Source organism: Chenopodium quinoa, unplaced genomic scaffold (genome assembly GCF_001683475.1).
Source record: "Chenopodium quinoa cultivar QQ74 unplaced genomic scaffold, ASM168347v1, whole genome shotgun sequence".
Classification (NCBI taxonomy): domain Eukaryota; kingdom Viridiplantae; phylum Streptophyta; class Magnoliopsida; order Caryophyllales; family Amaranthaceae; genus Chenopodium; species Chenopodium quinoa.
Genome location: NW_018742720.1, coordinates 3,247,474 through 3,260,863, shown reverse-complemented (window position 1 = coordinate 3,260,863; position 13,390 = coordinate 3,247,474). Strand labels below are relative to the sequence as shown.

Here is a 13,390-nt window from a genome sequence, read left to right as displayed (position 1 = left end):
GCAATTTATTATCTAACTTGTCGACACCTGCAAAGAATATTTACATAACGTCATAATCATATTATGAATAGACATATACAAAAAAAATATACAAAAAAAAAAACTTGACAAACAGACAACACAATGGAAAAAGCTAATTACTGATAAGTAAGTTAATACCATATTGGTTAGTCCAGCAAAGACCAACGTGAGATAAAGGGGCGTTGCCGAGAATGTATTCTGCATTCGGCACCCACACCTTAGGAGTGATACGAACCCGACCGTCGCCATTATCAGATTCGATAATGTCAAAATGGTTGACGGCCCTACGCTCATGTTAGCCGAGATTTCTCTCAGGAATAGATTCAGACCTTGGATGGGGCCAAAAGAATGTCCTTCTGAGTAGGAAATCATCAGGAACTGACATAAAAAAGAACTTGTCTTGCCACCCTTTGCAGCTTGATAATTTAGGGTGAACGGTATATTTGTGAGGTTGGGTATATAAAGACCACCACCCATCCGACTGGCCATCTCTCTTTGAAGTTAACAGCCGTCTAAATGCATTAAGGGTTAACGGATAATTTCTATGAAGCAGAACCCAAATAAGGGCAATAACGGCACGGATGGTGGGAGGGGTAAGCTGTACAAGACAAACGTCAAGGCCTTCAGAATTTTTGCCACAAAAGGATGAAGGGGGAAACGGAGACCGAAATCAAAGTGCTTAAGGTAAATGGCAACATGGTCGTCTGGGCAATCGAGCACTGAAGATCTAGAAGGTGGAAGACAAAGGTCATACCCGTCCGGAAGCTTATAAAATCGCTTGGCACGCTGGCAATAATCCTTTTCCAAAGTCGTTTGCCTAAACTTTTCGCTTATCTTAGCTTCTGCGACTTTGCCTTTAGCAGCTAATAAAACAATAGGCTGCCGGAATTCCGCCCCGTCGGTCTCAGAGTTATATCCTTCGTCAAGATTCTCTTCTTGAATAATTTCAGCCGTCATATCGATTATGTCATTCCTATTATCAGTATTAACACTGTCCTCTTGAGCATCATCATCACCCAATAATGGCCGATTCATGGACTGGAGATGGTTGATCTCTCTCAGCGTTTGGAAGGATTTCCGAATCATCAGATTCGGAAGAGCTAGCAACTTCATCTTCTTTAGCCTTTTTTCTCGACTCGGCCTCTTCAGCAGCATCACGAGCAGCAGCCTCAGGCTGATAGCTGGTACGCTTAACTCTTAGCATAGTATTTATACCTATATGCCCCACGTTTGAGCCTTGTTGGTCAAATTGAGTATTAGCAAAACTCCTCAGATGATAACGAATACTGACTGGTTCAATCTCAAGGATTTCAGTATCTTCCGGTATGTTAGGGTTAACAGGACGATTTTCTTTTTCACACTCGGCTAGCAATTTATGGCGGTAAAAGGCCTTCTTTTGTTCTTCTACGGATAACGGCTGAAAAGGGTCGTCAATGTTGTCAGAAAGTGAAGATGTGGTTTCTCCAGTTCGACCAAGGTATTTTCCTAAAGATTGTCTAATAAGTCGGCGCCTAGTAGTGTTAAGGGTAGGTTGTTCTTCTTTAATACTACTGTTGGACATCTAATTCTTGGTTTATAGACCTCAAAGTAAAAGGAAACAAAATTTAAAACATGCAATTTGGTCTCTTTACAAAAAAAAAAAAAAAAAAAAAAAAAAAAAAAAAAAAAAAAAAAAAGAAGAAAATAATTATGAAACTAACCAAGAACTCGAAATCAAAATTAGTCAATTGGGATTAAAGTTTCGTGAGTACCTTAAACTATTCGCCAACAATGGAACGCTCCAACAATTATCTGTGGTGTCGATAGAACTAGCGCAGAAGACAGATGATGGCACGCAAAGAAGGTATTCTAAATCGTAAATCCCTTTTGTCGAAAAACTTTCTCAAGAATTTATCTTGTTTATCAGGAAATGGCAAGAAAAGTAAGTAAGATGAATAGAAAAGGTTGCGAATTAATTGTTAAATAGATAGAAAAAAAACGGTTGAAGTGACAACCGTGTCAGAAATCTAACGGTTCAAAATTTTAAAAATTAAAATCGCAGATTCACAGATTAATGACACGTGTTTGTCTCAATAGCTGTTTCCCGCTTATTTTTCTAGTAGACGCTTCATATACTTAACTGACCCGGTTTGTTTTTCTAAAAGTAGACCTTGTTTGCTTACGGCGCACAAGGTCACTTGGGGGAGAAAACGGAGTTTTTTCAGCTCCCTGTTTGTTTTTATAAAAGTAGACCTTGTTTGCTTACGGCATACAAGGTCACTTGGGGGAGAAAACGGAGTTTTTTCTGCTCCCAGTTTGTTTTTCTAAAAGTAGACCTTGTTTGCTTACGGCATACAAGGTCACTTGGGGGAGAAAACGGAGTTTTTTCTGCTCCTAGTTTGTTTTTCTAAAAGTAGACCTTGTTTGCTTACGGCACACAAGGTCATTTGGGGGAGAAAACGGAGTTTTTTCATCTTCCAGTTTGTTTTTCTAAAAGTAGACCTTGTTTGCTTACGGCACACAAGGTCACTTGGGGGAGAAGACGGAGTTTTTTCTGCTCCCTGTTTGTTTTTCTAAAATTAGACCTTGTTTTCTTACGGCATACAAGGTCACTTGGGGGAGAAAACGGAGTTTTTTCTGCTCCCAGTTTGTTTTTCTAAAAGTAGACCTTGTTTGCTTACGACATACAAGGTCACTTGGGGGAGAAAACGGAGTTTTTTCTGTTCCCAATTTGTTTTTCTAAAAGTAGACCTTGTTTGCTTACGGCGCACAAGGTCACTTGGGGGAGAAAACGGAGTTTTTTCTGCTCCCTGTTTGTTTTTCTAAAAGTAGACCTTGTTTGCTTACGGCATACAAGGTCACTTAGGGGATAAAACGGAGTTTTTTCTGCTACCAGAAGGATGCACTCAAAATGTAAAATATAACGTTACCAATATACATACCAAAGAACAACACTAAATTATTACATAATACAATCCAAAATAGCATCCTGAAAAACTAAATACATGATCTTTGTAAAATGCTCGACAGAGCGCGAGAAATAAAAGCCTGAACATATCATAAACGGTTATAAAGTAAACAAAAGTTACCTATAATACAAATTATAAAAGTGTGAACGTCGACCTACAGTCGAACGTCCTCACTTGGGGGGCTAGTTGTATAGGATGATATGCAAGATGGGCCGACATCTTTTATAAATATGGATCTAAACCCAGTAAAGCTGATAAATGGGCAGATATGTTTGGTAAAGAAGACATATCGGCCTGTCGATACCTGGCACGTGGCAACAATAGTTGGACACTTGGCAGGAAAAGCTTTGCATGCTTTGTAGCCACCTGTAATGGCATTTATTATAAATAGTAGGTTAGGAGTCATTAATGAAGGTAAATAAGATCTCTTTCTCTCTCTCTCTCTCTCTCTCTCTCTCTCTCTTTCTTTCTCTTTCTCTTTCTCTCTCTAATTTCTCTTTGTTCATCACAAACTGACTTTGTCATCGGAGTGGTTATCCCTGGAACACCCCAGGATTAGCTGATCCTTTTTCTTTGTGTAGGTTCTCGTCTGGCCGATAGAAGCTTTACGGGTTCTATACTCGTGCTTTGGACTTTCGGACTGGGTTGTCGGATCCTTGCAGGAACAGAAGGGACAAGGATTTCAATGGCATCCATTTTTAGAACTCATTATTATCCACAAAATACGGCACGAATTTATAAACCAATCGAGGACCTTTTATCTCCAAAAAAATCCTCCAATTTACCGTGTTGTAACTGTTAAGGAAATCATCTTAAACAAACATTCAACTAATCCTGGAAGCATTAACAACGCTCTTGACAAATTTAAGCTTTGATATTATGTCGTCTTCACTTACATTACTCAAGCAAATCTGTATCGGGGATGATGTTCTTGTTTGAATCTGAGTGGAAATCCATATAAGTGATATAACACCTTATGTACGTGGTACTCACTTTATTAGTCACTTTCATAAATTAATCGTGTGGGAGTTTATTTATGGTAATTTAATCTCTTGCCAATGTATGAACAAGTAGTAAGACTGGCCTTAGGATTATAAACTATATATATAATTAGTACCATATAAATTATGTATGTATTTCAATCATCAGCTTAATTTTTAATTGAGTTGATCATTTGACGTGATATCAGAGTTAATATGACAAAAAAGTCACAAATTCAAAATAAAGACCCTCAAAAGGTATGTCATGATGGTATAAATGTTTTTACATATGATCAATTATTGACTTATTGTACTCCCCCCGTTACGAATTACTCGCAACAATTACTAAAAATGGCTGGTACACATTACTTGCAAGTTGCAACAAACTTATTTCTTTCCTTTTATGGTAAATTTTTTTGTGTGTGATATTACACATTGCCCTTACTTTTTTTTCCTAAACACCCTAATTAAACTACTGATTTTATCTTATTAACTTAAACCCTAACATTGATTTAATCACCTCCCATCTAAATTCTTCTTCATCACCACCACCACCACCATCACCTTCATTGGCAACAACCACCACCACCACCGATCGCTACTAACGCCGGAAATCACCGACGTCGTCTTCTTCCTCGTCGACACCTTCGTTTTCTCTCTCTTCCTCTTCTAGATCTGACTTTTTCTGGGTTTGTTGTGTGTTTGGTGGGTCAAATTTCTGGGTTTGGTGCTTGGTGGGTCGAATTTATGGGTTCGAATTTCAGGGTTTGGTGGTTTTGGGTTTGAATTTCGTGGGTGGTTTCGTGAGTTCGAATTTTTGGTTTTGAAGTCGTGGGTGGTCTCGTGGTGGTGGGTTCCGGGGTTGTGGGTTTCAGGGTTGTGGGTCTGGGTTCGTGGGTTAGGGGTTTTGGGGTGGGTTGTAGTGGGTTCGGCAGTTGGGGGTCTTGGTTCGTGGTGGTGATTTCGGGGTTGTGGGTCTGGATTCGTGGTGGTGGGTTTCGGGACGGGTTCGAGCCCCGTCAGTCCCGACCTAGGCGTGGGTCTGGGTTCGTGGGTTGTGGATTTCGGGGTGGGTGGTGGTGGGTTGTAGTGGGTTCGACAGCTTCGCGAAGGGTTCGCAGGTGGTTGTGGTGTTGGGTTCATTCGTTGGTGGTGGGCTGGTGGTGGTGTTTTCGTGGTTGTGGTTTTGCTAGGTGGTGGTGGTTTCGTGGTTGTGGTGCTTGGTGTTTAGTTTTTGTTTTTGTTTTTGTTTTTGTTTTTTTTTATTGGATTAATACTAATCACATCCCTTATTTTTCAATAATCACACTTAAGATATTTTGCCTAGGAGTTTGCAAACTCCCTCTTTGTTGCGAGTAACTCGTAACGGAGGGAGTATGCGAGATACATACGTACTCATATGAAACTTATAAATATCTCTTCAGCTTTTACATATGTTTGTAACCAAAACCCTTAAAGGTTAATGGTAAAGCTAATGACTTTCAAAGTTAGTAGCAACTTTAAGAACTAGGCCAAAGAGACGAGAGGGATTAGAGAACATAGGACAATGATCACTATCAATTTCATAAATATCAGACGGTGGCCATCTCTTGATCATCACATCTTGTTGCTCACGTGAGTACACTTTGTCATGCAATGTCTTGATGTAAACACGTGGCACCTTATCAGTGTCCTTACCATCGGGAAACATGGCCCCGCTAAGAGCTTTGGTTGGGCAAGGTCTCAATAGCATTTCTGCCAATGTACAATCCTGTGGAATTTTTTTTACACCACAATTTTAACCCTTTAATAATATAGTACATAATTAATGTGGTGTTGTAAGTTTGATTAAAATAAAGGAAATTTTGTCTAAAATCACCTGTTAATAACTGTTTTTTGTCGAAAACCATTCAAATACAAATTTTTGTTGTCTAAGACCACCCGATTCAACTTTCCGACCTTGACTTCGATTTTCTAGCGTTGACCCCGGGCACGTGACTACGCACGTGACTTTAAATCATCCCCCCTTCACCTTTTTTTTCCTCGATTTTTTTTGCCTACCCTGTATCTTTCTCTCTCCTCTCTCTATTCTACCTGCCATTGTTAGCCCTAAACTGAAAGTACTATCCCCCATTGTTGAATAGCAACAACATCCTTCGATAATCCCTAATTTTTTTATTTTGATAAGAAGGTTGTGAGGTTAGTTTTGGGGAATTAACTTGAGGACATGGCAGAGTGGTCTCGGTTTTCAAGGCATGGCGAGGTATTTGGAGTGGTGGGTTTAAGGTCGTTATGAGTGACGGGGGTAGGTTTTTAAATGGTGTGGGTAAATTTGGGAAAAGGAGAATAGCAAATGTGTTGGGTTTTTGGTTAGTGGGCTTAGATCTAAAGAAGGGGTGGATTAAGGTGGGGGAGGTGGTTGCGTTTTCGACTTTTTGTGACTGGTGGAGGTGGTTGCATTTTGTGGCTGGTTGTAGGTGTGTGGTTTGGTGGGTGGTCAGTAATAGTCACGTGCAAGTCACATGCCCCAAGTTAACGACGGAGTTAATGGTCAATGTCAGAATGTTGAGCTAGGTGGTTTTTGACAACAAAGATTTGTATTTGGGTGGTCTTAGGCAATATATTTTTAAGTAGGTGATTTTTAACAAAAACCAGAATTTAGCTGGTGGTTTTAGACAAAATTTCCCAAAATAAATTTATGTAAGTTTACCTCTAAAGGACTCATTTGGTACAATATCTCAGGATGAAATTCGTTTTTGAAAGCGGCACTACTTGGAGGATTGTTCGATTCCTGTGCACAAGTATAGTCAAATACTTCCATATTTTTAGACAAAACGGTCGATCCTTATAAGATTACACTTTACAATACAAAATTATACTTTATAAAAATACTTATTAAATATAATTGAGCTAAAACAATATTTTTTTGAAAAACAATTGTTACAAATTTTCAATTAAGCCAACTTTTAAGAAAAACAATTGTTACAAATTTCAAGCAATATTTTCTCAAGTACATCTGTTTATAATCTTACAATTTTGAAATGCATAAGAAAGAAAGAAAGGAACTTACATAATTTTTATCTTGTTCAGTTTGGAAGCCATTTCGGAGCATAAGAGCCCCAACAAATACCCCGACTTGGATTTTCTCAGGAAAGCTTTGTATAGCCTTTGTAACACTCAGTCCTCCTGCACAGTGCCCTACCAATATTACCTGATTTAACAAAATTGAACCAAACTTATCATGTTCGGATCCTATATATCGTTCAATATGAAGATTTTTAACGAGTTACAAGTTCATGATAACTAAAACATAATTAGATTATTTGTCTTAATATTTACTTTTCAAACATTAACTTTTTATAATTATAAGTAAAACATATAGTAATGTACGGTTATACTCACAAGTGTAAAATCATATTGTTGTAAAAAAAAAAGAAAAAAAAAGATGAATTATATTTCTTATAAAAATGACAATTAAATATGTTAACAAAAAAAATAAGTATGACAATAGTAAAAAAAGAACAAGTTTATTGCAAACCTTTTCACCTTCTGGTAGGCTTGCCAAAAGATGATCGAGGGGCTTATTATACTCTTCAAAAGTAGAGATAGTTTCAGCATCAACGGGGTTAACCCCGGCGCCGAGTAAATTGTAAATATGCACGAGTAACACAACTATAATCGTACAAATTTTTAATGTAACTTTTACGTGTCGATATAAGAGAACGAACAATCTACTCCGTATATAATTTCTGATATATATTGATAGGGAATAATATTCCCTTCATTCTTGAAAATTCGACTCACTTTGCATTTGTGTGGTATTCAATGAAAATCTTTAATCGCGGATATTTTCGACTATGTGTATGTGAAAATTATGAAAAGTTGATATTAGAAAATTTTATAATAAGGGAAATCTAATAAGATTCCTCATGTTAATTTATTTGTATTATATAAATTATAACATGTGGTCAAAATAAAACGTGAATAGTAAGTGAGTCGAAATTTTAGAAACGGAGATAGTACATGTAGCCAATAAGCCATTATTTTTAAGAGAACCCAATAAGCCCATATTGAGTTAGAAGTAGCAATTAAATATTAACTTAGCTTAATAGCCGATAAAGAGGGTATGACATGTTACAACTACTCCCTCCATTTTTAAATACTTGCTCCATTTCTCCATGCGCGGAGTTTTAGGAGAAATTGGAGAAAGTAATAAAATATGGAGGTAGTGGGGTAGTTGAGAAAATAAAAAATTGTAAAAATCAAAAGTAGTGGAAGAATAGGAGGAGAGAAAGTATTATGTTGGATCCACTAAGAGCATTGCCACCAATGATGAGAAAAATGCCCATGGGTAGTTTTTGGGGTTTAAAAAAAAAATAAGTCTCCATCAATGGTCTAAATAAAAATGCCCATGGGCAAATCAATTTTTGATCAAAGTTTGGGCAAAAAATTAAAATCTGACCAAGAAGAAGTGGGCCCCACGTGCGTAGCTGCAATTAAATTTTTTTTTGCTCACCTTATCTCAAAACGCAGCGTTTTGAGGAAGCGTGTGCTTTGCTTCAACTCAAAACACAGCGTTTTGAGGGAAGGAAAAGCAAAAAAAAAATTAATTGCAGCCCTGACAGGCGCGTCAGCACGCCCAATCAGGCGCTGACACGCGTCCTGTCAGGTGACTTGGACCAATCTGGAAATTCCTGATTATTGCAACGGTAATATTTTTGTAACGGGTATTTTGAGCTTTTAAAATAAAATAAAAAAAAATTTACCAACGGCTAGAAAAAAAAATTCCCTACAAATAGAGACCCATTTTGCCTATATTTTCATATTCCAAAATTCACATAAATTTGTTGTATTTACATTTTCTCTCAATTTCTCCCTCATAATTAGTCATCCTTTTAATATTAGTATTATTATTATTATTATTATTATTATTATTATTATTAATAAAATAAATATTATTATTATTATAATTATTATTATTATTATAATTATTATTATTAAAATAAATATTATTATTAGTATTATTATTATAATTATTATTATTAAAATAAATATTATTATTATTATTATTATTATTGGAAGTATAATTATTATTGTTATTATTTTAGCAGTATTGTTAGTAATATTATTATTGTTGTTATTATTATTTTTGTTATTAATATTATTATTATTTTTTTTATTTGTGTTATTATTATTATTATTATTATTATTATTGTTATTATTGTGTTAGTTTTTGAAATTAATCAAAAAAAAATAGATATGGATCCCAATAACCCCTTTTACTCAATACTTTCTCAAAATTGTAATGATTTAGATGAGAATTTCATGAATCAACCTCAATTTCAACTTTTCCTACAAAGATTGAACAACACCTCTCTGCAAAATCCTCCACAACAACAAATACCTCCACAACTTGAAATACCTCTACAAATTCCAACTGAAAACACTGATTACGAGCAATCACCTCCTGTCTACCAAGGAAGTAACTCTCGGTACGATGATAGCCAAGAAGAAAATGTGCCTGAGACACCTCAATACCCTCCGTCGACTCAAAGAATACCAGTGGGTTCCAACCAATAACTCGCTAAAGCTAGTCGTATTTGGTCAGTCGCAGAAGATGAAGCTCTTATTGGGCTATATTTAAAATACAGTGGAAATGCGATAGTGGGTACGGGCATGAAAGCAGCTGAACTTTGGCGACAAATATCTGTGGCGTACGACATGGTTCAAGCTAAGAAGCCAGAAATACTACCACCCAGAAATGCGAAGAGCTTGGAGAACCGTTGGAGAAGGATGGCGGCAGATGTACTGTTATGGACAAGTTGTTATGATGAAGCGGGTCCGTTAACTGGAAGTGGATTCAACGAAGTTGATCGAATTCAAAAGGCCTCGAAGTTGTTCCATATATCAGCCAAACCACCACACAATTTTGTTTTTCCCCACGCTTGGGAAATGATAAAGAATGACCCAAAGTGGAGGCCGAAACTCAGATGGGCATTGTCACTAAAGGAACGACAGGATTGTCAACTGCGTTCGGAAGGGGACACCGAGGATAGCAGTGGAAGTGGAAAGAGATCGAGAACTGACAGTGAAGCTGAAGGAGATGTTCCCGTTGGTGGGTTTTCATCAGGAGGTATACCCAGACCCGGCGGGGTAAAAAAAGCAAAGGCTAAGCGTAAGGGAAAAGCTATTGCTCATGATAGTGCAATTTTAAGTATTGGTGAACAGATACAGGCTTGTACTGAAGTTAGAAGCTTCGAGGCAAATTTACGGCAGCAAAGGTTGGAGCTTGAAAGGGAAAAGGAAAAGAGGAAAAACAAACAGGTCGAATTACAAGAGAAGAAGATGAAATTTGATATGCTGCAAGCCATTATGTCAAAAACGACGCCACTTACACCAGCTGAAGAAGCGTGGAAGGAGGAACTAATTCAAGAAGTGTATGGTGGAAAGTAGAGTAGTTTATTATGCATTATGATTTCAAGTATTTTGTTTATTTTATGTTGCAATGAATTAATTTTTATTATTAATTATGTTCCAAAAATTAATCAAATTATATTACATTTTCATATATTTTGTTCAATGATGAGTCAAGTACTAGCTAGTGTGTGTAGATTTTGTCTTATACAATTATGAGTCAAGTGGTTGGTTTTATCAACCATTGAACTGTCAAATCCCAAAAAGTAGTCAAGTCCAATTGTAGTTTTTGTTTTATACAAGCATTGAGTAGTCATTTCATACATAACTTCAACCGTATGACAAGCATTGGTATTGATTATTAAGAATTGAGTAGTCATGTATTTTGTTTTTACTATACATTGAGTAGTCTGTTCACACTCAGTTGAAGGACATGCACTGATAACATTTCCTATTTAAAGGTGTGAAATCCATAAATTGATCTACAACACCAAAACATTCAAAAACCAAACACAGAAAATGTTTTCCATAAGCTCAACCTCAAGCTCAAATTCTTCTGATTCAGATCAATATGCGGAATTTGATAATCTAGTTGACGAATTTGTCACAAATCACTTACCTAACATAATGCTTCCTCAACCACCTCCATCCGAGATCGAAATTGTAAATGAAGATGAAACCGTCCCGCAGCGTAGGGGAGATAGAGGAAGGGAGAAAGGGCATTTGCAATTGTACAATGATTACTTCGCAATAAATTTTGTGTATTCCGAAAATCAGTTTCGTCGTCGATTTCGAATGCACAAACCTTTATTCTGTCGGATTATGAATAAAGTGGTTGAGGGCGATCCGTTCTTCCAGCAGCGTAGGAATGCAGCTGGTAGGCTTGGCTTATCACCTCTGCAGAAATGCACCGCTGCAATAAGAATGTTAGCGTACGGTGTTGCTCCGAATGCCGTAGATGATTACATACGCATGGGTCAAACAACATCTAGAAAATCAATGCAACATTTTACTCAAGGGGTGATCAAGCATTTTGAGGCCGAGTACTTAAGAAGTCCAACAGATGAAGATTTAAGGAGAATCCTTCACCAAAATGAAATGTTATCAGTGCATGTCCTTCAACTGAGTGTAGCATCGACTGCATGCACTGGGAGTGGAAGAATTGTCCTATGGCTTGGAAAGCACAATACGCAGGTCGTAGCAAGAACGCAACCCTTATCCTCGAAGCTGTTGCGGATCAAGATTTATGGATTTGGCATGCATTTTTTGGAATACCCGGCTCTTGTAATGATCTTAACGTCCTATACCGCTCTCCGGTGTTTGACGATGTTTTGAAAGGTCGAGCACCACCAATTAGTTTTATGGTAAACGGCCATGAGTACAACATGGGATACTACTTAACAGATGGTATATATCCGAACTGGGCAACATTTATACAAGGTATCACATATCCTCAACCCCAGAAGGACAAGTTATTTGCAGATAAACAAGCTGCAGCTCGGAAAGACGTTGAACGTGCGTTTGGAGTTCTACAGGCTAGGTTTGCCATATTACGACAACCCTCACTTGCTTTCGACGAAGAAATTTTGAGCGATATAATGAAAGCTTGTATCATTATACACAACATGATTGTCGAGGATGAACGACACAATTACACTCGTGCCGAAGTTTTGAGAAGGTATTATGAAGAAGATCGCCCTCAGCTTCATAGAGCAAGGTCCGGTCCGAGTACAAGTGCCACAGTGGATAACAACGAGCCTTTCGAATTTGACGTTGGCCGACCACCAAACGTTGATTTTGACGCGTATATTCAAAGAAGAATTACCCTGCGTGATAGCCAAACCCATTTTTCTTTGAAAGATGATTTAGTTGAGCATATTTGGCAAAAATACGGTGGTACAAATGAATAAATAGTTTTGTAATCGTTAATTTATTTGATTTGTATGATAGGTGTACGATCATTATGTTCCAATGTTGTAATCGTTAATGTTGTACTAATGAAAAATGAAATTTCGCATAAAATAATTATAAAAATAATTAATATTGTACTCATAAATAATTTAATCAATAAAAAAATTTAGTTAAGAATAAATATTATTATTTTATTAAAAAATACATTTTGCATAAATTAATATTAAAAATAATTAATATTGTACTCATAAATAATTTAATCAATACAAAATTTTGTTAACAATAAAATTAAGAAATACTAAATTACAAATTTAATGATTTGTAGGAGAGATAAATATTGGTGGGGTATAGGGTTAAAAATAGGAGAGAGAATGGTGGGGATTATAATTTTTGACCATTGGTGTAGAATAAAAATGACCAAGAAAATGCCATGGGGAGGAGGAGTGAGAAAGTGGTTAGAGAGAGATTGGGCAACCAAAAAAATGCCCATTAGTGGCAATGCTCTAAGTATGAGAAATAAATTAAATATTGTAAAAGCTTTCCAAAAAAGGAAATGGAGCAAGTATTTAAAAACGGCCGAAAAAGGAAAGTGGAGCAAATATTTAAAAACGGAGGGAGTATAATGTAACCCTTTGATCGAGTACCTTTAAATCAATCATAGACTATCATTCATTAATTTAATTTTTTTTTTTACTTGAGTTGATCCTTTAATATGGTATCAGAGTCGGTGTAACAGTAATGTCAGGTGTTCAAATTAAAGCTAAAACATTTAGATAAGAAATAAAATGAATAAATTAGTACTTCGTATATAAATCAAGGGGATTCATTGTTATTAAAATCCCGATTTAAATCTTAGAATCTTACGATTTTACGATTCATGTATATCATACGATTCGATTTACGATTCTACTCGATTTTACATATTTTTCTGAACTAGCGAAATCCTTACAAGTAAAAAACATGTTTATATAGGTTTTTATAAATAAATATTGTCAAGTATTGAATGCTTAATGGTTAAATAACTATTATCTATCAATAATTAGGTTTCAAACTCATAATTTCAATATATTTAATTAAATTTATATTTGACATCTTGATTATGCATGTCGGTAGAATCTTACGATTCTAAGATTCAAT

The 13,390-nt window shown here is 36.3% G+C and overlaps 3 protein-coding genes across 3 annotated transcripts; 2 read left to right on the top strand and 1 right to left on the bottom strand.

Moving 5' to 3' along the window:
- Positions 1–5,420: 5,420 nt before the first annotated feature.
- On the bottom strand, positions 5,421–6,749 carry LOC110723009 (methylesterase 17-like). The gene is made up of 2 exons (XM_021902280.1): positions 6,639–6,749; positions 5,421–5,699 (listed from the first exon to the last, which is right to left on the bottom strand). Exons 1-2 carry the CDS (start codon positions 6,747–6,749, stop codon positions 5,421–5,423), a joined length of 390 nt encoding a protein of 129 aa, XP_021757972.1.
- A 2,855-nt stretch (positions 6,750–9,604) lies between these two features.
- On the top strand, positions 9,605–10,381 carry LOC110723008 (glutathione S-transferase T3-like). Its single transcript, XM_021902279.1, has one exon. It carries the CDS (start codon positions 9,605–9,607, stop codon positions 10,379–10,381), a length of 777 nt encoding a protein of 258 aa, XP_021757971.1.
- Positions 10,382–10,861: 480 nt separating this feature from the next.
- Positions 10,862–12,252, top strand: LOC110723007. Its single transcript, XM_021902278.1, has 2 exons — positions 10,862–11,385; positions 11,475–12,252. The coding sequence occupies exons 1-2, from the start codon at positions 10,862–10,864 to the stop codon at positions 12,250–12,252; spliced, it is 1,302 nt and encodes a 433-aa protein (XP_021757970.1).
- The last annotated feature ends 1,138 nt before the right edge of the window (positions 12,253–13,390 follow it).